Here is a 24,403-nt window from a genome sequence, read left to right as displayed (position 1 = left end):
ATTTAGACACATATCGAGTGATAAATTGCAGAACCATGTGATAAATTCATTTATCTTGCATCTCTCACCACCTCCCCTTGATCTCTTCTCAGTCAGCTGGATTTCTGTGGCATAGTCTGCATTAGTTGCACATATGGCACTTCCTCTGACATTCATCACTGTGGAACGCGAGTAGAATTTGAATAGAAAGTCATGGTGCAGCATGGAGGGAAATATTTCCTATGAGAAATTATTTTCTAAATTTTTCTAAATGGATCAAACGATTCTAAATGAGGTTGAGGCTTCTGAAATCGCGTTTGAAGTAATCACTTGAAATTGAAAAGGGAATAAGTGATTCTGCGGTTTATAAAGCATTTCCAGAAATAATACAGAGAATGTAAATTCTTTGAAATAGTTTCAGACTCTACACCAGCCCCTCAGTCCCACAGCCAATTTGGGGAGAATTATAACCATGCTACCCTATTTGCAAAGTACTTTTCTCTCCCCAGTTGCTCCATGAGATTTTTTTTTTGTAACAAACAGTGGAAACTGACTATGACCAAAGTGCTGTCAAATGCACAAAACAAATTGGAAAAACAGAGGGCTATATTTTGTTCTGTGCACAGCGCAGAAGGCAAGCCCCCGGGGAGGTGAGGTAAAGATGGTTTTTGATGCCTTTGCACCTTACAGATTCCAGGTGGCTGCATGGACTGAAACAGCCCCCAATGTAACGGCACGTCTTCACTGACAACTTCAAAGCGCTGCCATGGTAGTGCTTTAACGTGGCTTGTGTAGTCACGTCACAGTGCTGGGAGAGACGTCTCCCAGCGCTCTGAAAAAACCACCTCCACGAGGGGCATAGCTGTCTATACCGGCAAATTACAGCTCTGAAACTTGCAGCACTCGGAGGGAGAGGGGGAGTGTTTTTTCACACCCCTGAGCAAGAAAGTTGCAGTGCTGTAAAGTGCCAGTGTAGACAAGCCCTAAGTAAGAGCAGCCCCACAGACTGCTCTATCTTACTGCATAAAATTTTCTCAGAGGTTCCCTAGAACTCACATCAGTCCTATCCTGCTCCTGCACTGAGGAAATTCTCCCATGATGCCTTGAAGCTTCTGTCTGGCCCCTATAGGCTGCTGCAGGTGTACATATGGGCCAGAGCAAGGGAGGTTTTTTTTTCCTCTAATCTCTTTCAGTTACAGTCATCTCAAGCGTTACCTGTAACAGTAGGTAAAACAACTTTGGACAGAGTGTTTTTTTAAGTTGTTGGTGTCCCTTTCAAGTGACAAGTTGCAATGCTAATTATGACAAGCTGCTAAAAGAGTCTCAATGTACAGCATCTAGGCACAGATGGTTCATTTGCACAAGTATTGCAACACGTTTAAAATGATCTCACACTTAGCTTCTTGTTTTGTCTTCTTCCGAAGGCCTTTCAAGCTGAAATACTCCTTGGTGGTGCCATTTTCAAGAAACTAGCATGATCATTAGATAACACTCATCCTCACACCAGCTAAGTGCAACAAGAACTAATGTATCCATGCTTGCTTGGAAATGAAAGACATTAAGGAAGCACACACTCCCCACCATACCAGAGCATCTGATTTACACATCGGTGAGTTATATGATCTGAAGTGCTTCTTATAAATACAGAAGAAATACGTAGTGTTTTCTTCCCCTGCTATACAGCATTGCCAGGACTGGACAGAATTGAATTCTCATTGCTAATTTTTTTTAAGTATAATAGAAAAATCCACCACCATAGAATACAAAACCAGTCAAGCAATCAAGCAAGAGATTCATGTGGAAAACCCAGGCAATATTCATCCAAATAGACTACTGGATCTATTGGTGCATTCTAAATCTTTAAGCATTATATAAGTCACACCCTCCTCACCAGCCAGGGTTCACCTGACTGAAGTAATCTTATTTAACTGACTGCATCATGGGATGAAAGGTAGTCTTGTTATGAAGATGCTAACCTGGGACTCTCGAGACCTAAGTACACAGTCCATGTTCTCCAGGAGTGTCCTTCATAAGGCAACATGTTTAGAGATTCCTACAATGTACCACCTCCCTTTCCAAGAGAGAAGATGGTGGTGCATTATGGGACATGTAGCCTGACCAAAGAGCCCAGATTATAGAAGAGAATCCTGAGGCAACTAAACTACAACTCCCATGAGACAGTGTAGCAGCACATGCAAATCAAACTTTTTTTATTATTCAGATTTTCACAAAAACACATTTTCCAGGGGAAAATTTAGATGAAAATGGGGGAGGGGGGAGGGAGGGAAAAGTTTTCACCAAAATTTTCAATGAGGAAAAATCCCATTTTTTGACCTCGGGCTGTAGTGCCTCTGAAAGACAGCCCTACCCATTGAAACTTGGGTCTTAAAGAATCCTAGGCTAGTGGCTTCACCACAAGGATCACAGATTATCAGGAGGTCATCTAGTCCTCAAAGCGGGACCAATCCCCAATTTTTGCCCCAGAGCCCTAAATGGCCCCCTCAAGGATTGAACTCATAACCCTGGGTTTAGCAGGCCAATGCTCAAACCACTGAGCTATCCCTCCCCAAGACCAACCTTAGTCCATAGTGCAGTTGGTTAAAAATCTAGTTTAAAACCATCTGAGTACCAAAAAGACAGGGGGCTCTACTGTCTGGGAGTTCCACTGATAGATCCCTAATCTTTTCATGCTCTAATTTAAAAAGGCACCCATGCATTTGTATACATTTTAAACCACTTATATGATGGTAATATTAATGTGCCAATTTGCTTTTATCTTGCGCCATTTCCTGTTCTCACCTCAACTCTGCCCAATATCCCATATCTGCTAGGTTGCAGCATTTAAAAATAATGCTTCAAAAATTTCTCTCTTCACAACTCTCAGCCCACCCCCTCTCCACTCCCAAACGTAAATAAAAATTACACTGTTCTGAGGACAGCAAGAATCAGTCCTTCACCTAGATCAGTGACAAGATGACAGTATAACATCTTGGGCCAACTAAAAACAAAGGGCCTGATTCTCCACTGCCTTGAATGTGGGTTGGTCACTAACAAACCTGCCCAGCGAGCGCCCAGTGGATGTAAAATCCTACCATACTGAAATAGCTACATTTTACATTCACTTTGCATTTCTTCTGCACAGGTTTAAGGAACTACACAAGGTGCACACCCACATAGAATCAGGCCCATATGCTTCATCTGGTTGGAGAACTGGGATTCACCCTTTCCAATAGAAGATATAGCACTTGCTTCTGGCCCTGGAAGACAATGACCTTAAAATGTCTGTATTATGATTTACAGAATAAAGACACTTTGCATGCACTTTAGAAGCCTCTAAATATTGTTAGCCCTGATTTTTCTCTTCCTTTGAGACCTGAATAGTTGGATCTATGATACTACAACAACTTGGATTTATAGTAAGGATTTTTTTTTTAAATGTAATCAGTAATTTTAAATTGCCACTTTGCTTGTCAGTAACATGAAATGCCAATGATCATATTGTCTCATGTCAGTGTTGCTACTCTGAGATAGAAAATTAAATATTATACATTCTGGAGAGTGGAAAGGCAGGAAACTCTCCTTGAAACATTGACATATAGAGGATGACATGAAGCCTGCAATTCAAGGAATGGGCAGCACCTCTTTTGTCAATACAGGTAAGGGGCAGTTGGCATTTTCATTACATTATATATTCTGATCTTCAGGCCATAAAAAAAAACTTTGCTCCAAGCTAAACTTGCCATGCAAAGTGTTCAAGCAGGAAAAATATTTTTTCACTGAAATGAAACCATCCATATATCAAACTGCTTCAATTTACAGGACAAACATTTGCAGAACTCCAATCCAAGGTATGATTCACCGTGTTAGTCCCTTCAAAAATTATTATATTTTCAGGTGTCAGAAATTACCCAGCACAATTAATTTCACTTAGGTGTTGCCAAAGGGAAAAAGAAATTTAAAAATAAGTTCAAATATTTCATAACCTGACATTTACAGTGCAAATATTTGTAATGAAAAATAATCATATAAAGCGAGCACTGTACACTTTACATTCTGTGCTGTAATTGAAATCAGTATGTTTGAAAATATAGAAAAATATCCAAAAATAGTTATAATAAATTTTAATTGGTATTCTATTATTGTTTAACAGTGCGATTAAAACTACAACTAATTGCAATTAATTTTTTTAATCGAGTTAATTTGTTTTGAGTTAATCGCTTGAGTTAACTGAGACTAATTGACAGCCCCAGTCACACCAGATAATCCAAAGGATCTTTCCATGGAAGATTATCCGAAAAAATTTATTCCTAAAATGCTGCATTGTAAAAAGATCAAAGGCAATGGGCAGCCCGTGAACTGCTGCCTCGGGGAGGCTAGCCCCCAGCCCCATGTCTTCTGGCCAAGGCCCCACCCGCACCGGAGACCAGAGTGCCTTTCACCCCAGCTCCAGAGCGCTAGGTGGGCGGGCTGCGGGCCCCCAGCTTCCCCAGCCCCAGGCAGGCAGGCTGCTGGTCTCCAATTCCCCCAGCCCTGGAGCACCGGGTGGGTGGGCTGCCAGTCCCCAGCTCCCCCAGCGTCAGGCAGGTGGCCGGTCCCCAGCTGCCCCAGCCCAGGGGTGGACCTGGGAGCGGAGTGCGGGCAGGGCAACACAGGACTGTTTGGGGAGGCGATACCCATCGCTCATGTCAAAGATCACATAACTCCTGTGAAAGACACTGCACAGAGTCATGCTACCTGTCATCAGGAGACTTAGTTAATAAGAAAGAGGTAGGGATTTCAGAATATGACATGTCCCTGCAGGGAAAGGCATAGCAACTGCATTGCAGTGATGATACACTTATAGAATGGCATGCCATAGGCAAGCTAATTGAAAAGACACATAATATGCATGCCAATAAATATTGCAATATCTACTATTGTTTTAGATGAAGCAATTGCCCATTTGCTGCATTCTTTCTGATGTGGGACAAAATTCTTTTCCTGTCTCATCAGTGTAAAACTGGTGTTACTCCACTGTCTGAAGAGGATTTATTCCAGATTTATAGAAACGAAAAGCAGAATTTGATGTTATAAGAAATATATATTATATATATAAGATTATATTAAATTAAATTAAGATTATATTAAATTAAATTATATTAATATATAAGAAATATTAAAAAGACACTGTGCCCATTTGATCCTCACATTTTTCTGACATTTCAAAAAATGATGTCCAGTGAATTTCCATGTGGATTTATTCTTGGGGAGAGGTGATTTTTTTTCTCTTCAATTTAACTCTGCTGCTCTGAGTGGAATGAGGACTGTTCCCCTTTAATATTCTGGAAACAAATGGAAACCAGATTATATCTGTCCCAAATCTGCCAAAAAAAAGTGTTTTATTAAAACAAAATCTTCCTGGGATTTTCCCAAATCCACAAAATATTCCTGAGTGCAAAAGTTTCCACTGGGACTATTACATTAGCAGATAGGCTGCATCTACACTGCAAAAAAACCTCATTGCAGTGAGTCTCAGAGCCCAGGTTAACTGACTTGGTCTCCCAGGACATGTACTGCAGGGCAAAAAATAGCAGTGTAAACATTCCCTCTGGGCTTGAGCCCCGGCTCAGAAACCCAGCAAGAGGAGTTGGTCTCAGAGCCCATGCTGCAGCCTGAATGGGAATACCTACACTGCTATTTTTAGCCCTGTAGCATGAATCCTATAAACTCGAGTCAGTTGACCCGGGATCTGAGACTCACTGCGCGTTGGGGAACGGGGGATTTGCAGTGCAGACATATCCAGACATGTATCCAGCCATCTCCCTAATTCCTCCCGCTATAAGGATGCTGCAAAGAGCAAGCTATTTCCACCTGAAAGCTGGAGTAACATTTTACCAGCTCAGACCTTTAAAATGCAGTTCTACTCTAAAAAGTGGCTGTATAAAAAATGCATTGTGGGGCACTAGACTTTTGTTTCATGGATTCCTGATCAAATCTGCAGAGTTCATATATAAAAATATACTCTTCCCTGCCTGCCAGCCCCGCAATCTCAGACGGTGCTCTAAGAGTCCAGTGGAGGTCTTTCTGTCTTACACATCGTAACTTAATAAATACTCTGCCTTCAGCTACACCCGCCTGTTCAATCCCGTTAGCCTTCAAGCACACGCACCCACACATCCCCAACTACATTTGAAGACAATGGGATTATAAATGGTTTAAATAAGGGCCTGCAGCTATGGATGAGGCATAAGATTCAAAGCCTTTCAGAGAGCTGGTTGGGTTTGGCAAGGTGGCAGCTAGGAAATAAACACAACTTTTTACGTATAAACTGACCACATTTTAGTAGGAATCATTGTAACATCATAAAATATAGAACCCCATGATGTCAATTTTCTGGCCACTTTTCAGAACTGCACTTTAAGTCATATGTCGCTCAGGATCCACAACCATCAAGCATGAAAAAGCCAGGAAATGTCAGAATTTTTTTGCTTCCTGCCTCATCTTTTGTTTATTATTGGGCAGATTCTGACACTGTATTCTACTTTATTCACTCCTCTGTAGTTCAGCTGAAATCAAAAGAATTATGTGTGGAGTACAGAGATCACATTCCGGCTTTATGCTAGCTAGCTATTGTTATAGCAGAAGTCACCAGTTGGCATTATTACAGTCTTACAAGTCTTTTTTCCCTTAGAGTGCTGGTAGTGGACATTCTATGCAGTATGCTACATTGTTAGTTTCGAGATGAAGATTTCTTTCAGGGGAACTAGTGCAAGCCACAAGGGAGTTTGCTCTCTGCCTTAATCCCTCTAATTAGAATCAGTTCTTGAGGCAGAGTTGCTTCCTGGGAATTGGGTATTCATGTGGGGCTGATTCCTGAAAGAGAAAATTGCCCGCATGTTGTTTGACCACCTCTGTTTCAGGTTTGCTGTATATGGCAACTAAAGCAAATTATACTAAGAAAATACCCAAACTCCATGTCACTGATTTCTCCTACAACAGGAAACTGATTTGCAAGGCCCCGAAATCTGCTACCTATTTAGTTGGGGGTCACACCCATAGTGCAGTAGTCACTTTCCAAACACAGAAGAAAGCAGAGACCCTGCTCCAAAGAGCTTACAGTCTAAAAAAGACAAAGATAGAAAAGGGTGGTGAAAATGATGCAACACACAAGCAAAGGGCCTGATTCTTCCACCATACACAGTGAGCATATACACTGAAATCAATGCACAGCAAGGTACTAATCAGAGTGAGCAGAGAATGGCAGAATGTGGCCCTAAAAGATCAGGGTAATGACAGGTGCATGACCTATTTTTTATAAGTTTGGCCGTTTGCTAAGTTAAACAAAATTCTCCCCCTCCTCACTCTGTCATGCAACTCCCTCATCTTCCCCTCACAGCAATCCTAGCTTCAGTCTGAGCCATCTGGCTGATTGCTAAACCAATCATTGACCTGATTTTTATATTATATAATGTTTGCACATAGGAGGCTGAGCGGGAAGCCCCCCTCTCCGCCAGCTCTCCCTTGTTAAAGAGTGGGCAGCAGAACATTCTAGTTACGCTTCTGTCCCCTTTACTGTTTTCTCCCTACCTGTTCCCTTTCATTATATTTTCTGTGTCAATAATGAAGTCCCAGCTCCTTAGACTATAATAGCTCTCCCCTGTCCTGAGTCCCACCTTATTCCTCATTCTTCCCCAGCTTGCTCTGTGGGAGCTCTGTCTTCCTCTCTGGGACTTGTGTTCTTCTCCATTTTCTACGCTTTCATCATCTCTCCCCCTTGTCCTCACAGGCCTCTGCTCATTCCTGCTCTCCCTTCTCCAACCTATACCACTTTTCATCCCCATCTCTCTCCTTCCTATTTACTCCACACTCCTTGCCAGCATTCTCCCTCCAATCTTACCCTCTCTCTTCCACTCCCTCTCTCACGCATGCACACACACATACACCCCTCCCTTACTTCTGATTTTCCTACCATACATCATCTTCTCTCCCCATACCAATAAGTAAGTATTCAGCCACACTAGCCACCTTCTCTCTTTGCAGGCCCATGCATGAAGATGAGTTCCTCCATTATGGGATCCCCACCCAAAGCAGCTGCCTCTTCTCCCTCTTGTTGCTCAGTGGGTGGCCCTTAGGCCCCATATCCTCTCTTCCTTTCCACAGAACCTCTCACAACCTCTGCAGGGCCCTGCTTTCACATCATAAGAACAGTCTCCCATTAAGCAGTTACAGCGAAGCCCTCAGAATAGGTCTGGCTGGTATCTAGCTGCCAAGTACTAGTAGGATATACACAGGCTATTCCGGCTCAGTTCTAGCCCAGAAGGCAAGCTTGTCTGGGGGTCTAAACCCATGCACAAGCCACTTATGATTTAAGCCAGTCTCCATCATCATCAAAACACATTTCAGGAATGGAAGAATCTAACTTGGTCATGTATTGTGCTACAGATTATCCTTTTTGGATAAACCACATTCCCTTTTGAGAGTTAGTTAGTCCCGACCTGGTAGATGTGGTGTGCTGGAGAATCTTCACCCACCCCCAAACAATCCAGTTAAGTCATAAATCCAAGATCTCTAGATCCACTGATTTTGGTGAAGTTACACCAGCATAAAACTGATGTAAGAAGCACTGTTCCCTCTCAGCTGTGCGCGTGCACACAGATCCTAAACCCCATGCACACGGCGAAACACGGCATGCACAAAAGTTTGCAGAGAAGCACAACAATTTGCACAGAAGAAATTTTTTGCACACACAGCCTGTCAAAAATTAGAGGGAACATTGGTAAGAAGGTGAAGAAACAGGTCCTACAGGTTTTTTTTAAACCACATGTTCAAAATGTATCCATAGATGTACCAGAGAAAATATGTGACACCATATTTGGGTCTTCAGCATGTGCTACTCAAAATGAGCTATAGGTATTCTATGTGCTGAATGGCACAAACAGATTCACAGGAGTCTTCAGCATATTGGGCCAAGTCTTCCATGTGACACCAGCAGAGAATTTGACCCATTCATTTTAACATTTCATTCCAGGTCCTCCAAAGCTTGGCTGACTGGCTCCCATTTAGCTGCAAATGCTCCAGCATTCACCACGTTGTGACATCACATCCAGTGCCAATACTCACAAGCCCTTGTGAGCATTGGCACTGACCCACACAGGATGAGAGAAGCAATATTTTACAAATATGTGACATGGTATTGAAATGGGGTTTTGCATTTCCATTTTTTAATATCTTTTGGGATAGAAGATAAAAAAATATTACTAAACTGGGCCTATAATGCTAGCAAGAGCACCTAGTTTAGTGTTTTTTAACTGAAGATCACGAAGGGGATAAGATCCACTATCCTCCTTTCACAGAAAGTGGAAACTGAGGTAGAGAGAGATGACACGACTTGTCCAGCGTCACCTAGCAGGCCAGTGGCACAGCCAGGCATAGAACCCCAAGCACCTATCCAGTGCCCTATCCACTGGACCACACTGCCTCCCAACACATCACTGACCTGACTCTGCTACTACTATTTATGATTTGTATTACAGTAGTGTCCAGAGGCCCAGACTACGATCAGGGCCCCAGTGTGCCAGGTGCTGTACAATCCCTATAGGCCAATTCCATGCACAGTGGGTTCCCCTGGGAACTTGGCCAATTATATTCTGCCTATTTACATTCCCTCAGCAGTTTCAGCGGGATCAGTGTACTTCACCTCCTGTACTAAAATGTTATGCAAGACTGCTGTGGTCTGTTACACAGCTACTACTTTCCACTTCAGAAGTGTCTGCATTTTTAGTGAAGCAATCACTATAGAGTTACCTCATAGAGGTATTGTGAGGCTTAATCTGCTAATGATTGTAAAGTGCTATGAGATCTTTGGATGAAAGTTGCTGTAGAACTATTATTTGCTATGACATCACAACAGAGGGCATGCTGGGGCTTCACAGATGGGCAGGAGCATGGTACTGCGATTTAAGGGGGACTGAAAAAAAAAGGGGGAGACTTTAATGTAACTAGAGGGTGAAAAATCCCTTTACCTTTGCTATTTGGAGGACTCAACACACAGTTGGTTTTTTGATAAAGTATTTACAGGCCACCTTTAAAATACTTTTCAAATAATTAACTCTTTTTGTTAATTGCAACATAGCTGTCATAAATACACCCCTCAAATTTCCATGCAGACAATGTAAAAGGACCCCATTCAATTTAAAAATCACTCTCTCTCTCTCTCTCTCTCTCTGAAAGGCTTTTTGTTTTTTACCTACTATTGTAAAACACCTAAAATTATTATAAACACTATAAAGTACTACTATAAATGCTACCATGACCAGGGCCTTACAAATGCCTCGATAGATGAGATGTAACTGATCATTTGCTCTGTGCATCTGACAGCACCTGCTGAATAATCATTTGCATGGGTTCCACTGTATAGCCACTAAGTCAATTTCCACTATTGTTCTTGTTCATACAGCAATGGGAGAGAGAAAAAACTTTTTTAAAAAATAGGAAAATGTAAAACCACAATAACTGGCAGTGAGACTTGTAATTTCAGGTTCTAAACCTGCCTCAATTTAATTGTTTTCTTCTTTAAACTGACTTGATTTCTCATCTATGCATCCTTTATATACAGTTTTATCTTCATTCTTTCCTGTGGTGCATTAGTATGTTTCACCATTCTCTAATAAAGTGTAACCTAAATACAAAAGCTTCTTTAGACCAGTTCCTTCTCCTCCCCCAGCCCACCATGCATGCCTGCAAAAGAAGAAAATATCCTACTTACGTCTCTCCTCTGACTTCAAACAACCTTACATGCATATTCCCCTTGTCTGATGATGTACTCTAAACTCTGATTAAAATTGCTAAGCCCAAGCATCCAGAAAGACAAATTCTAATCTATATGTGCTCTAAAGGCTCCTATCTCTTTGGCTTCACCAACTGCTAAATGATTGCTGAGTGTTTTCAAACTCACATTTTCACTTCTAGTGCAGGATGCTTGATTGAATAATTATTAATGTCACTTTAATCACACCTCAGTAATTAAAATGTTTCAGAGAAAGGAGTCTGTTAAAACTTCTTGCACTGATGGCCTAAACCACTTTAAACGACAATGTATAGTGACATTTCTGATGTAGAAGAGTATTACAAGTGGCCTGGGGTTCTTTTTAATAAGGGACTTTTAAGGACAGACACATCACTACCCACAGACATTTAGTTCCCTAACCTTAAAGTTCAGATGGAAATAGTTTCAGTGTTCTCTAATAAAGTTTAATCAAACACTTGACATATTCAACCTTAAAAGAAAACTGGAAACATAATGATAGGACTTGATGGAATGATGGAATCTCCATCATTGGAGATTTTTAAGAGCAGGTCGGACAAACACCTGTCAGGGATGGTCTAAATAATATTTATCCTTGCCTTGAATGCAGGGTACTGGACTAGATGACCTCTCCAAGTCCCTTCCAGTTCTATGATTCTATGACTTAGACGGTCATTTCTTTACTGACCCTAAAACTATTTTTAAGACGATAAATGTACAGAAATCATGTGTGTTGCTTGGGAAGGTTTTAAAAACTATTGTTTCATAAGAGCAGCCATACTGGGTCAGACCAATGGTCCATCTAGCCCATTATCCTGTCTTCTGACAGTGGCCAATGCCAGGTGATCCAGAGGGAATGAACACAACAAGTAACCGTCAAGTGATCCATCCCATGTTGCCCATTCCCAGCTTCTGGCAAACAGAGGCTAGGGACACTTCAGAGCATGATTTTGCATCCCTGCCCATTCTGGCTAATAGCCATTGATGGACCTCTCCTCCATGAACTTATCTAGTTCTTTTTTGAACTATAGTAGTGGTTCTCAAACTTTTGTACTTGTGACTCAATCAACACAGCAAGCCTCTGAGTGTGACCCCCCCTTATAAATTAAAAACACTTTTTAATATATTTAACACCATTATAAATGCTGGAGGCAAAGGGGTTTTGGATGGAGGCTGTCAGCTTGCAACCCCCCCCCCCCATTTAATAACCTCGCGACCCCCTGAGGGGTCCTGACCCCCACTTTGAGAACCTCTGAACTATAGTCTTGGCCTTCACAACATCCTCTGGCAAAGAGTTCCACAGGTTGACTGTGTGTTGTGTAAAGAAATACTTCCTTTTGTTTGTTTTAACCTGCTGCCTATTAATTTCATTTGGTGACCCCCTAGTTCTTGTGTTATGAAGAGTAAATAGCACTTCCCTATTCACTTTCTCCACACCAGTCATGATTTTATAGACCTCTATCATATCTTCCCCCCCAACCCAGTCGCCTCTTTTCCAAGCTGAAAAATCCGAGCCTTAGTAATCTCTCTTCATATGGAAGCTGCTCCATACCCCTAATCAATTTTTGTTGCCCTTTTCTATACCTTTTCCAATTCCAATATATCTTTTTTGAGATGGGGCGACCAGATCGGCACGCAGGTCCCATGGATTTATATAGAGGCAACATGATACTCAATAAACGTGGAGTCTCTCTCTGCACAATTTAGGGTCATTCAGCTCTCACGCTGCATTAAAGCTGAAGACAACACATAAATCAGCTGAAAAATAAACTTGTGTTGCTGCTTCTTCATGTTAAGTGCCACCCCTGTCCCCGGCAGCATGCACGGGTGGTGGGACCCCCAGCTCCCTGACGGCAGGGCCTATGCATTAACATACCGGGGTCTCTTCCCCTACACTGCCACATTCCAAGGAAAGCTCATGGATCAGAATTTCTGAGCTGGTGTCTGTCCGTTCAGAGTTCCAGCGTTGAGCCAGCTGAGGATCAGGCCCCAACCTTTAGAGTGTCGTTTGCCCAGAACCTTTCAACACAACTTTTTTAAATTATCACCGGACTCATTAAAAGTATTGTCTGGAGGGTTATCTAACAGCCCTATTTCTGACCATACCATGGAACAAAGACAGAATTGCTGAGACAGGCTGCAGAAGCGCAGTACATCTGTACTGACTGATTGCAGAACCGGTATCAGAATGTGCACGGTTTGCCCCGAATTCTGGTTACTCAGCACAGCTTTCATACAAGCATGTGGCTTATAAGCTTTTCTCTGTTTGAGGCAATTCTCAGACTGTGGGTCGGGACCGCATTTTAATGGGGTCGCCAGGGCTGGCTTAGACTCGCTGGGGTCCGCAGCCAAAGCTCAAGCCCAAATCCAAGGGCTTCAGCCCTGGGCAGCAGGGCTAAGGTTAGAGGCCCCCTGCCTGGGGCTGAAGCCCTTTGGCTTTGGCCTCCCGGCATAGGGCAGTGGGGCTTTTGCTTCGCCCCCTTCACCTGGCGTGACGGGGCGTGAGCCGACTCAGGTTTCTGTCTCCTCTCGTGGGGTCCTGTAGTAATTTTTGTTGTCAGAAGGGGGTCGCGGTGCAAAGAAGTTTGAGAACCCCTGCACTAAGGCACCCTCTCAATCTCTCTCTCTCTCCCCCAGCTTCTTTTTCCCTTCCCCAGTCTGCTCCACTATCAACAAGCGCTGAGCGAGGCAACAGGCACTTCCATGGTCAGGCAGCTCTGACTGAAGGAATCTCAGACATTGCAACCATATGTCAGCCTCTTTCAGGGAAAAGCGAACTAACTTGACTTCCCAGTCGCTGTTTACATCCAAAATAAAGCCCCAAAGCTGCAATCAAAGGCTTCAACCCTTCCGCGGTGCCCCCCAAAGTCTCCCATGCTCTGTTAAAGGAGATCACATGGAGCAAGTAGCTTTTGCAATTTCCCCCCACCTCCTCAAAAAATAAGTTTGTGTTTATTACCTTTCACTTCTTGCTCAGAAGTTCCCGGCAGAAACTTTGCAATCCACATGAGGCTACCATGGCTAGTTTTGACCCCACCAAAAAAAAAAAAAGGCATAAAGCGGCTACCGTGCAAACGTGCTGCTTGACATGATGTGTAGAAAACGGATCGAGATGCAGAGGAAAACCTCAGATCCAGGACACAACAATCAGCCCCATTCACACTGGAATGAAAGGAATGTCAGAGCTTTACCTACTGCCCAAATCATGGCAGTCTCTGCTGGGTCCTAATGTTGCACCATGTATCCAGCGAGAGTTCAGTCCCAAGCAGACTGTGCTGAGCGGGCTGGGCGGGATAGGGGACTGGCATCGAAATGGTAACACTACACTATCCTGCAACACACACACACACGCGCACGCACACGCCAATGAGCTACCAGGTCCTAGTGCACCCGGAGTAAAGCAGGACAGATCGAACTCAGTAAGCGAAGTCTCTGGCAGAGAAGGCAACGCTGGCATAGCAGGGCCTGCTGGTGGTGGAAACCCTATGGCAGGAGTTTGGAGATTTTAACCGCGGTTTCATCTAAAACTCCTTCGGATTTTATTCTAGGGCATAAAAACACATTGAAACAGTTTTAAGCAACCGCTTAAGGGAGTGACAGAATACTTGGTGGTCTTCTGGTGAAGATGGAGCAGAGTCATGCTCCACACACGGGGGGGGGGGGGGGGAAATCTGGTAATTTCTAATTAGAATGGTCTCCTCTGCAAGTTTCTTCTGCCAATATTTGCACTGGAATGGATCGAACTGAATCCATCCCTGAAGGTAATTTAAGATTTTATTTATTTTATATTCAGAATAATCACATTTCATTCAAATTGTGTTGGTTTGGGGATTGGGGATTGTTTTATTTAACAATTTTTGTTTTGTTTAACAATTCTCTTGGTGATACATAAGTCAAGACAGAGTCATGCTCATTCTCACTTAGCTGTGTTGACTGACATCCCAATAGGAGTAAAAAGCAGAAAAAGCTTAATCACCAAAGTCACAGATCACAGGAAACAGCAAGCATGTCCCATTTTTACATGGTCAGTTTTTCAACCATAATCACCATCACTTTAGGTGGTTAGGGTACCAACATGGGACTTGGGAGACCTTGGATTCCTTGCTCCATCACAGTCTTCCTGTGTGACTTTGGGCAAGCCACTTAGTGTGTCAACAATGCAAAAATAGAATAAAATAAAAACTAATAAAATAACCAAAACTCTGCTGCAGCAAGTCTCAGAGCCTGAGTTTACAGACTTGGGCTTGTGGTGATAAAAATAGCTGTGTAGACATTCCTGCTTGGGCTGGAGTTGGGCTCTGAAATCAGGCAAGGGGGTTGGGACATCTACATGGCTATTTTTAGTGCCCTAGTGCAAGCCCTCTGAATCCGAGCCTATCGACCTGGGCTCTGAGACTTGCTGCTGCAGGATTTTTTTTTTTGCCAGTGTAGACATAACATTTGTCTCTCTGTGCTTCAGTTCCCATCTGTTAAATGGGGCTAATAGCACTGCCCTACCTCACAGGGATTGTTGTGAGGACAAATACATTAAAGATTATGAGGTGCTCAGCTACTGAGAGAATGGAGGCCATATAAGTACTCAAGACGAAGAGATAAAAAAATGTTTTTAGCATTAAAACCGGGGCCTCAGGCATTGGTGGTACCTCAGTCTCTCATTCACTGCCTATGGCACACAAGTTTAATCTCCTGAGGACCGAAGGGCTTTAGTCTAACCCAAATTATCACTCAGAGTTGATGGTTTAATGGTCCATTCTGGCCTCAGACTCCATGAAACTATGAAAACAGGTCTGGCCATGTTTATTACCTTCCACTCCTTCCCCATCTCAGTGTTCCCCTTTTGTAGTATTGCTATCGTTTATTTGTATTACAGCAGGGTCTAGAGGCCCCAGCCAACATGATAACAGCCCATGCCCCAAAGAGCTTACAGTCTAAAGAGCTAAAACAGACAAAGGGTGGGAGAAAAAGCATCTCTCTATCATCATCATCATCATCCCACTTTACAAATAAGGAATGGTGGCACCAAGAAATTAAGTGACTTGCCCAAGGTCACACAGACAGTCTGTGGGAGAGTTAGGCATTGAATCCAGATCTCCAGAGCCCCAGTCCCGTGCCTTTAGCAAGACCATTCTTGCTCTCTGTTAGGAAATCCTTTCACACCGGTTAGAATTTGAGTGAAGGATTTGCATTTTGTTAGTGTATTTGCACTTTCGTTGTTTTGTTGAGCAGCATCCCAAGTGTGCAGATGTGGGGGGGCAGTATAAATAACATTACTGTTATTAAATCCAGGCCCTTCTCCCTGCTGCACAGCTGCCTCCCGACTCATTTTCCCATAAATCGCTTACTGTACATATTCCTTCGTGTCAAGCAGTGGATTTATTGACTGTGCTGGACAGCAGTACTGTAGAAACAGGAAAACAGGAAATTTGTCAGCACACAGTGGTTCTTTGCCATTCAGCACACCAGTTCCACAGAATGCATTCTCATTATGGCTGGAATTATTCATGATTTAACTTCACCAACCGTACCTAAGCAAGCCATTCTTCAGACTTATGATGCTGTAGAGTCTGATTGCGAAGTGGGAGACCTACCGGTATGTGGGTAGCATGTGTGTGTGTGTGTGATTATTTTGGACTTAGTGCCTTTCATCAAAGCATCTCTAAGCACTGTACAAAGGGGTGCACTCAGCTTTCTGAGGCATGGGGGCAGGCAGGCATACCCCCTTCATGCCATGTATCTGTACTCAATGTGCTGTACCTTTCCCTTATTTCCTGGCGCCAACATTTCTTACGGTGACTGGATAGTTCCTTCTTTTGTCTCTCATCAGGAGAGAGAACACAATGCTAAGGCATGTCTATACTTTGAGCTGGGGGCGCAAGTTCCAGCTTAAGGAGACATACCCATGCTAGCACTGATCATGCTAGCCTGCTAAAAATAGAGTGTAGCTGTCATGTCAAGAGGAGCCAGCCACCCCGAGTATGTACCCAGTGCTAGCACTGGCCCATACTCAGGGTGGCTAGCTCCTCCCACCACTCACATGGCTATGCTGTACTTTTAGCACACTAGCTTGATCAGAGCTAGTGTGAGTATGTCCCCTCGAGCTGGGAATCACACCCCCAGCTCAAAGTGTAGACGTACCTTTAGATTTCTCTATTTAATTGCTCCAGCTACCTTTACTCAAGCAAAACTTCCAGTGACTGCAGGATTAGCCCTATCCTAGTAGTTACTTTATAGTGCCTAGAATGTGCAAGGTGCTTTACAAACCCACAAAGAAGACAAAGGGGCTGATCCTGGGCTCAGCCCTTGTTCCTATGTGCTACTCTGATGGTGTAGAGGGGCCAGAGAAGTGCTGCAACAGGCTGGAGGAGAATCTCCCCAGTGCAGCAGCAGTGTAGCACTATATTTGATGCTATGCTAGCCCCCTCACAGCCCCCAGCATGGGGTGTGTGCTAGAGATGGGGCTGAGAGGGGAGAATCTCTATAGTGATAAATACTATGGGAATTCTGGGCTCCTCTAGGCTGTCGTGCATTCCATAGGCTGCCTGGGTAAGGCTTCTGTAAATTAATTATTTTTTCTTTAGTTACCTTGATCCTGTATTGAATTTTATACAATCTGAATAAAACTAGATTTGTGGGATTTAACTGAGTCTGGTTACATTAGCCAGAGACTCCTCCAACCCAGTGTTTAGAAAGGTTTGGTTTGGTGTTTTAGCCTATCCTTACAGGCACCTGCAAAGAGGATTATATCCTAATACGTCTTTCTATAGCCCCTTCAACGCACAATGCATGATCTGGATTGTGTTGAATTTCAGAGGATGATGGTCTCTTTCTGCCTATGTAACTTTGTTTCTCTTTCCCCCCAAACCCTGTATTTTTGGAGACACATTTGCCAGGGCTTTTCAAAGTCCTTCTCTTGTTCAATTCTGTTTTGACTTCACAATTAATTTAGTGGTTGTGAAGGGTGCAAGATTGGAGACTGAAGTTCTCTAGTAGGTGACAGGTCTGGTACAGGCCAGCAGGAGCTCAAGCTTCCTCACACCACTTGTCTAATGGAGTTAGAATGTAACCCTAAATGGGACAAGAGGGTATTTCAGTTCCCATGCCCACACAGTCTTTGGCCTCTCTGCTGAGGATGCCTATTATAGTCATGTAAACAAGAATTCACTATGAACTGGATTGATGATATCTTTTTGATGATAAATCATCAAATTTGATGATTTAACTGGGAATTGGTCCTGCTTCGAGCAGGGGGTTGGACTAGATGACCTTCAGGGGTCCCTTCCAACCCTGATATTCTATGATTCTATGATCTCATTTCACATAGGCCCATGACCAGCCACCTATTGCTAACAAGGGCCCTGGAACAGATTTAAGACCAGCAATCTAAAAATGGAAGGCTCTCTAATCTATGAGAGAGGGGAAAAAAAAACTTCCCCAGATTTCCCACACATTTCTGCTTTAGTTGGGAGTGGGCAGAGCAAACGTTCCCCAAAACGTGACAAATTTTTCCACGCATTTCTAATGACCCTTCTGCACTGAGTCATCACCAACCTCCTGTGTCATCTCGAGTCCCCAGTCAGCTCTGTGTTAGTGACTCCCTTTTACTATATAGGTCTGTGATGTTTATTACACCCAGGCTGCAGGCAAGAGCACTGAACTCCTGTGGACTCGGCCGTTCTGAACAGTAAGTTCAGTCTGGTATTGATGCTCATTACATTTAAAACCACCTACGCATGTCATCACATTGACTCTAAATGCAAACAAACAAATAATTATCCCATTCCAGCCGACAATTTGGCAACCCCAAATGCCTGCACCCCATATTATTTCTTGATTGTGACTGCCACTTCTGATGTTAGACTAGGCAGCCCACGACTTACAGCCCCACTAGCATTACCCCCTGCTATAGTGTATGTACAGCCAGCCTAAGATAGGAACAACCAAAATAGTCATGGTAAGATGCTTGGACAACAGCATGAACCAAAACGTGGAATTAAAATACAGTCTATAAAGAAGACGTTTTATTAGAGTAAATTTAGTAAGTAACACAGATCCATTAAAAAAAAAGCCTCCTTACCATGTCTCCTGCCCAGTCAGATGGAAAGAATGTAGCTGTTCTGATTAATCACTAACTTCATTTATCCCAGATACACGGCTTGTTTCAGCAGATATTATTTTAACAGTCATCAGCTTCTCTGAAATGTTTTAAATTATGAGCAGAGGCACATCCACTTGTGCTCTTCAAGCAGTAGTTCCATAATTCCATCTGCAAAAGGTGTTTAAACAATCCAGCTACCAGATGGCCAGTAAACTCAAAATCTTGGTGAGCATTAAAAGAAATATATTATTGCACTAAATTAATAGCCACTGCCAGGTTTTCACTATGGTGACGGCTGTACATATTTATCAGCTCCCCTCCGCTGTGCATTTAATAGGCTGCATTGCAACTACAGACAGCAAAGTCATCTCTGCACATCTGTTTTCCCAATTTTGCCAAAGAGCTTTCATTTTTCTTTCCTCTAATAATTTGACCTGTTTCGTTTCTGGCAGAGGACTCCGTTAAATGGAGCACTAGCTTCCTGGATTCATTCCAGCCAGAGATGAAGTCAGAACAAGGAAAAAAAGCAGCTGGTGGCTACTAAGCAATGGGAACAAACAGGCAAGGGATTTTTAAAAAAGTCAAATGGGATTGGATTCCTAGTTGTAATGGTTGCACAGGAACAACGTACCACAGAAACTGTATTTCCTGCAATCACAGTAGTTGTAGCATGCCTCCCCTAGTACATCTAGATAATCACACGTGTTCAGCTATCAGGAAATTTGGTGCACAGCCTCTAAGAATTTCCACAGATGTATTAGGTCTTTTACAAAAGCATTCAGATCTGGAGTCAGGAAGAGTGGGTTTCCCATCTCAAACCCCATCCCCCCATTTTATTTTTCCACTTTTATCAAATTTCCATTACTCTATCACAGATTTCTCTGATCCACTCATGTAGGGAGAGAGCTCTTTCTTCGCACACATCTTTCCTCATCTGGCCTCTCTTCATCCTGATATTCAACTATCTTATCCTAAAGCAGCAAACAGACCAATTTCTAGTGACACTTCCAGTTGGGTGTGACTCAGAAGCAGGATGTAGCTGTGGCAGCATCAACTGACGCCCCTCCTTAAGAAAGCATCTTTCCGTTGCCCTTCCTTTCTCCGAGACTAAAAATTCCACCTCACAGCTCACCAAGGAGACAATACAACATTCTTCTGCTAGGCTGCAGAGCAAGTGTGAAATATTCTGTTTTCATCATTTACAGAACAACAGTCACAGGCAGAATCATAAGTGCAGAAATCCTGAATTTTGGGAGAGTAGACAGAATGGATGAGAAGAAGAGAGAAGAGTTCATTTTAGGCTAATCATTGTGGACCCCTGACAAAATGATGCTTCCAGTACTTGCTTATCACAATCGTTTTAACTTGGGAATGAGTACGGGACACTTCAGCTAGCAGCTACAAAAGGGCACAATTGTGTCAGATGATGAATACCTCCGGAGGCTTCTCATCACCCTCAGTTCCTATGCTCTTGTGAAACTGAACGTGCAAAGCTCGACTCAGGAGATTCCCTTTGTCATGCAGGATCAGACTCATTGGTGACTGCTAGGGACGACAGTACTGATCATCCAAACCAAGCCTTTTATGAGCTGTGGGGGGAAAAAACTGGTTAAACTTTCTTCTCCTCTATTATGTTTCATGCTGGAAGCCAAAAGAACCCAAATACCATAATAAAGACCATTCTCATGATATTTCAAGCTATATAGGAAGCAGGAAGGACCCGAATCTCATGAAAGTGCTTGGAGCACTTCTGTACTTGGAAGTCTCTAACTATCTGACAATGAGGAGATCTCTCTCGATCTCTCTCTCACACACACCTCTGTCTTGCTAAAAACTCTCTTCCTTCTTCTAAGCTCTAATCTTTCCTTGTTCTTCCATTTTTGCACAATTGTCTCATATTCTGTTTTGGTCTTATCTAGTTTAGATGTGAGATCCTGTCTTACTCTAGGTTTGGAAGGAACAATGGAAATGTAGGGTGCAACCAAAACTACGTTTAATAATAATTTCTGGCCTCTGGGACGTTGAATGTTCCCACACAGCCGCTACTCCCCTTCCCACACAAGTGTTCAGATGGGGAGCAGAAACTGGGTGGGAGCACCCTCAACTTGCCAGTTGTACCAGCACACCAGGGAAAGTGATTTGCACTGAGGGCTGGCACAGATTATTGCCTTCTCGGAGCAGGAATGGAACCAGAGAGTCCTAGGTCACAATAAAGTTCCTGGTCTACTCTCAGAGAAGCACAGTAATGCTCTATCCCTTGCTTAGAGCTTGTGGCAAAGACACAGTTAGCCTAGTTTTGTAGGTCCAAAAGATCTTGCTAGTTGATCATCCAAACTCTCTGCTGTTTCATTTAACCAAACCAGATCTTAGAACTTTTGAGGTTCAGCCATCACTAGTGAGGATGTGGTCAAGGGAAGGGCAAAAACAATGACAAAAGGTACGTAAAGAAAGACTGAAGATGTGAGGGATCAATAAGAAAAGCACAGAAGGGAAGAGTTGGAATCTGCAGCAGGGCAAGTACGTTTTAAGTAATTTGCAGATTTTAGACCTATAAGATCAGTTAGGCAATGGAATAAGCAGCCAAAGGATGGCTGTTGACATTGCATCGCTAGAGATATTCAGCACTAGACTAGACACCCATCTAGTATGGATTATTTTTTAATAATCTCAATCCTGACATCAAGCAGACAGAGCTCACAAGAGCTTCCCTACAATCCAGTTTTTAGAATATAGTTTCCATTTAGGCATTGCATTAAGAAATCCAAACTCTGGGCACCAGAGGTTCACAGTAGAGATGTGTACATGATAAAATGACCATTTTTCTTCTATGCAGTGTTGTTGTAGCTGTGTTGGTGCCAGGATATTCGAGAGAAAAGGTGGTTGAGATAATAGCTTTTATAGGACCAACTTATGTTGGTGAAAGAGACAAGCTTTTGAGCCTACATAGAGCTCTTCTTCAGGTCTCCTGAAATTGGTCCAATAAAAGAAACTACCTCACCCACCTTGTTTCTCATTTTTAATTCTGCCTATGGACAACCCTGTGTTTTACTTTAGGATGCTGGTGATCTATCAGTTCCTGTATGTTGTCTCCAAAAGAGGTTGTGTCTCCATAAAATCCAATCTCCTTACCAGAAAACCAGTATTTCAGAAAAAGGAGTGTATGTTCACAGCAATACTCAAATCTCAGGCTTCAGAGCATAAAATGATCAATGAAGGAGTCAGGGAAGACATTTCCCCCCAACTACATTGCACAAACGGTGCACTGTGAGTGGTGGGGAAGGAAGATTCACTTCCCACCGAAGTTCATGTGATGACCATTCCTGGAGGTGGAATACCAGAACTTAATGATCCAATGAGGGAAATTGTACGTTCTTATGGACACATAATGTTGCCCTCTATGAGACATGATGCTCTGCTCCAATGGTCAAGTTTAAAAGTGCATGACTTTCTGTGAGGCAGTGGGGAGGATTGGGGGGAACCACAAGAGAAGGGTCTTTCTGCATGTCTAGCTAAACAGAATGTTGAAAGTCGTACCACAAACAAATACAGTCCTGAAATATCAGTGCACCTCAGATTAGACTCTGCCCACCTCCTTCTGTGAGAACATAATTAACGTGTTTGGTTTTAGAGAGGTCTGCTCTCTGTCGTTTAGTAATGTGAATCACGTCACTTGGTCCCAGAGCCCTCACAGTGCAGAATGCTGACAAAGAGCACTGGGCTCATACCTGAGACCACCCTAACTTAAGATGACTTTGGTATGAAGCATAAGCACAAAGGGAAAGCCATTGTTCTAGGTCCACTGGCACCAAGGGGTTATATGGGGAAAGAGTGTACCTCTTCCTCAGGATAACCGCTTTTGCTGTGAGTGCCTCAGCTTCCGCTTCTCCCATGCTGAGAACCTGCTGCTGAACAGCCATCTTGCTCAATGGCAGTAGGGCAGAACTGTCAGTGTGACAATGGAGCAGGCTAGGCACGCCAGGCTGGCTGTGATGCCACCAGCTTTTCTGAGAAGCCACTTGCCCATAGAACCAGAACATATTTAGTCAGCTCTCTTAGAATAACTGCACTTCGCATGTTTACTGCATATTACACCTCCAACCTTTCCTACTTCTAAACTACCCGGGAACCTCTTGCCTCATTTTTCATTTTGTCAGGCAGTCTTGAAAGCATGACCCACACCACCACCACACATACACACACACGCACTCTTGTGTCTCCATGCCCTCTCCCCATTCCTCAGGGCAACAGGTGGTCAATATCTTCAGCTGTCTCTACTGGCGCTGATGGTATGAGCCACCTGTTGAGGATCTTCTGATGAGCAACATGTAGTCCATCTCATCCTCTCTGGCCTGCCTCAATACAGCACTTCTAGCTAGGGCTACAAAACAGACTACTTCTGCCATGGCCCTGCTGAGCTGGGGTTAAGAGAAGACTCATGACCTTTATTGCCTAACGATGTCCTAATGAACCTGCTAGAGATTATGGATCATCTCTCTTAGAAAGCAAGTGCTGGAGGACCCCAAGCAAATAATTAGGGGGTGTCTCTCAGCCTCAGCTCATAGACCCGACAGCAGGGTCTGTTTGCTGCTTCCTGTTGCATTATTTGGGTAGATGGTCACCCAGTCCCCAGAAATGCCTTTATGCCTGTTTGAGCCAGTCGCCTACACTGGGTGGCCCCCAAGAAGCTACCTAGTGCCCCCTGCAGCCCAAACAGGGGAACTTCTAGCTACAAGACTTAACAGGGATAGAGCAGGCCACCAGCACCCAGTTCCCCACTTGAAGGTAAAGTGCGTGGGATCTTGAGCCCAAGCAAGGGGCTGACTGTATGTTCCCCTAAGTTTGTCGAACCCTGCCAAACCAACCCATATGAAGTGAACTATTGATTTCATTCTGGGAGCTGGACTCTTCACTCCTCAGATTTCACACATTTCTAGTCCTGATTCCCCTCTGCTCTAACCACTAGGAACATAGCATACCAGAGGACAAAGTTTTGGGAGCTCATTGTAGCACTAACCATCAGAGCAGAGAGTTACAGAAGTGCTGGTGCCAGGCACGGGTTAAACTTTAACTGCACTTCCAAAAACCTGGAGCATTTACACTTTCTGCAACAGAAATGTGCAAGCTCTTGGCACAAAATTAAATACCCAAGCAAATGTGATTCAGAAAGGTACTAAATACATCTCCTAGTATGCAGCAGTGTCCACCTCTCTGGTCTGTGCATTTAAAAGCAATGCAGAAAGGAGCCACTGGTAATGATGCATTTATGCGGCAGACTGCACTCAGCAGCTGCCCTATTTTTTAACTAAGTCTTCTCATCCAAATTACAGTATAGGATGCAGAGAAGAAAAAGACATAGGAATATATGCTCTGCATGGGACTTACCCAACTGATCCAATCTGAGTGGTGCTGGTGCGCCTTCAGAAATCTCATTGTCTGCAGGAAGAAGAACAAATGCCTGGAAAGAGCAGCCTGATTCATAGATGTATATTGTTAGAGAAATAAAACTGCTTCTAGTAACACTGCAGTGAGGCCGTTGCTTAGCTCGC

The 24,403-nt window shown here is 43.4% G+C and overlaps 1 protein-coding gene across 7 annotated transcripts in view; it reads right to left on the bottom strand.

Moving 5' to 3' along the window:
• The window catches only part of AMOTL1 (angiomotin like 1), a 209,641-nt gene that overhangs the window by 95,268 nt on the left and 89,970 nt on the right, over window positions 1-24,403 (bottom strand). For 5 of the 7 annotated variants that reach the window (XM_073337507.1, XM_073337517.1, XM_073337523.1 and 2 more), the window contains exon 3: window positions 24,240-24,290. In XM_073337507.1, the coding sequence (XP_073193608.1) occupies window positions 24,240-24,290 (51 nt within the window). Of the gene's footprint in view, window positions 1-13,721; window positions 13,948-24,239; window positions 24,291-24,403 lie in introns of those variants that run through there. The other 2 variants (XM_073337534.1, XM_073337543.1) reach the window with 1 other exon arrangement.

Source organism: Lepidochelys kempii, chromosome 1, assembly GCF_965140265.1.
Source record: "Lepidochelys kempii isolate rLepKem1 chromosome 1, rLepKem1.hap2, whole genome shotgun sequence".
Lineage (NCBI taxonomy): Eukaryota > Metazoa > Chordata > Testudines > Cheloniidae > Lepidochelys > Lepidochelys kempii.
Note: the sequence above shows the minus strand (reverse complement) of the source record. Positions and strands in the feature narration are given on the sequence as shown.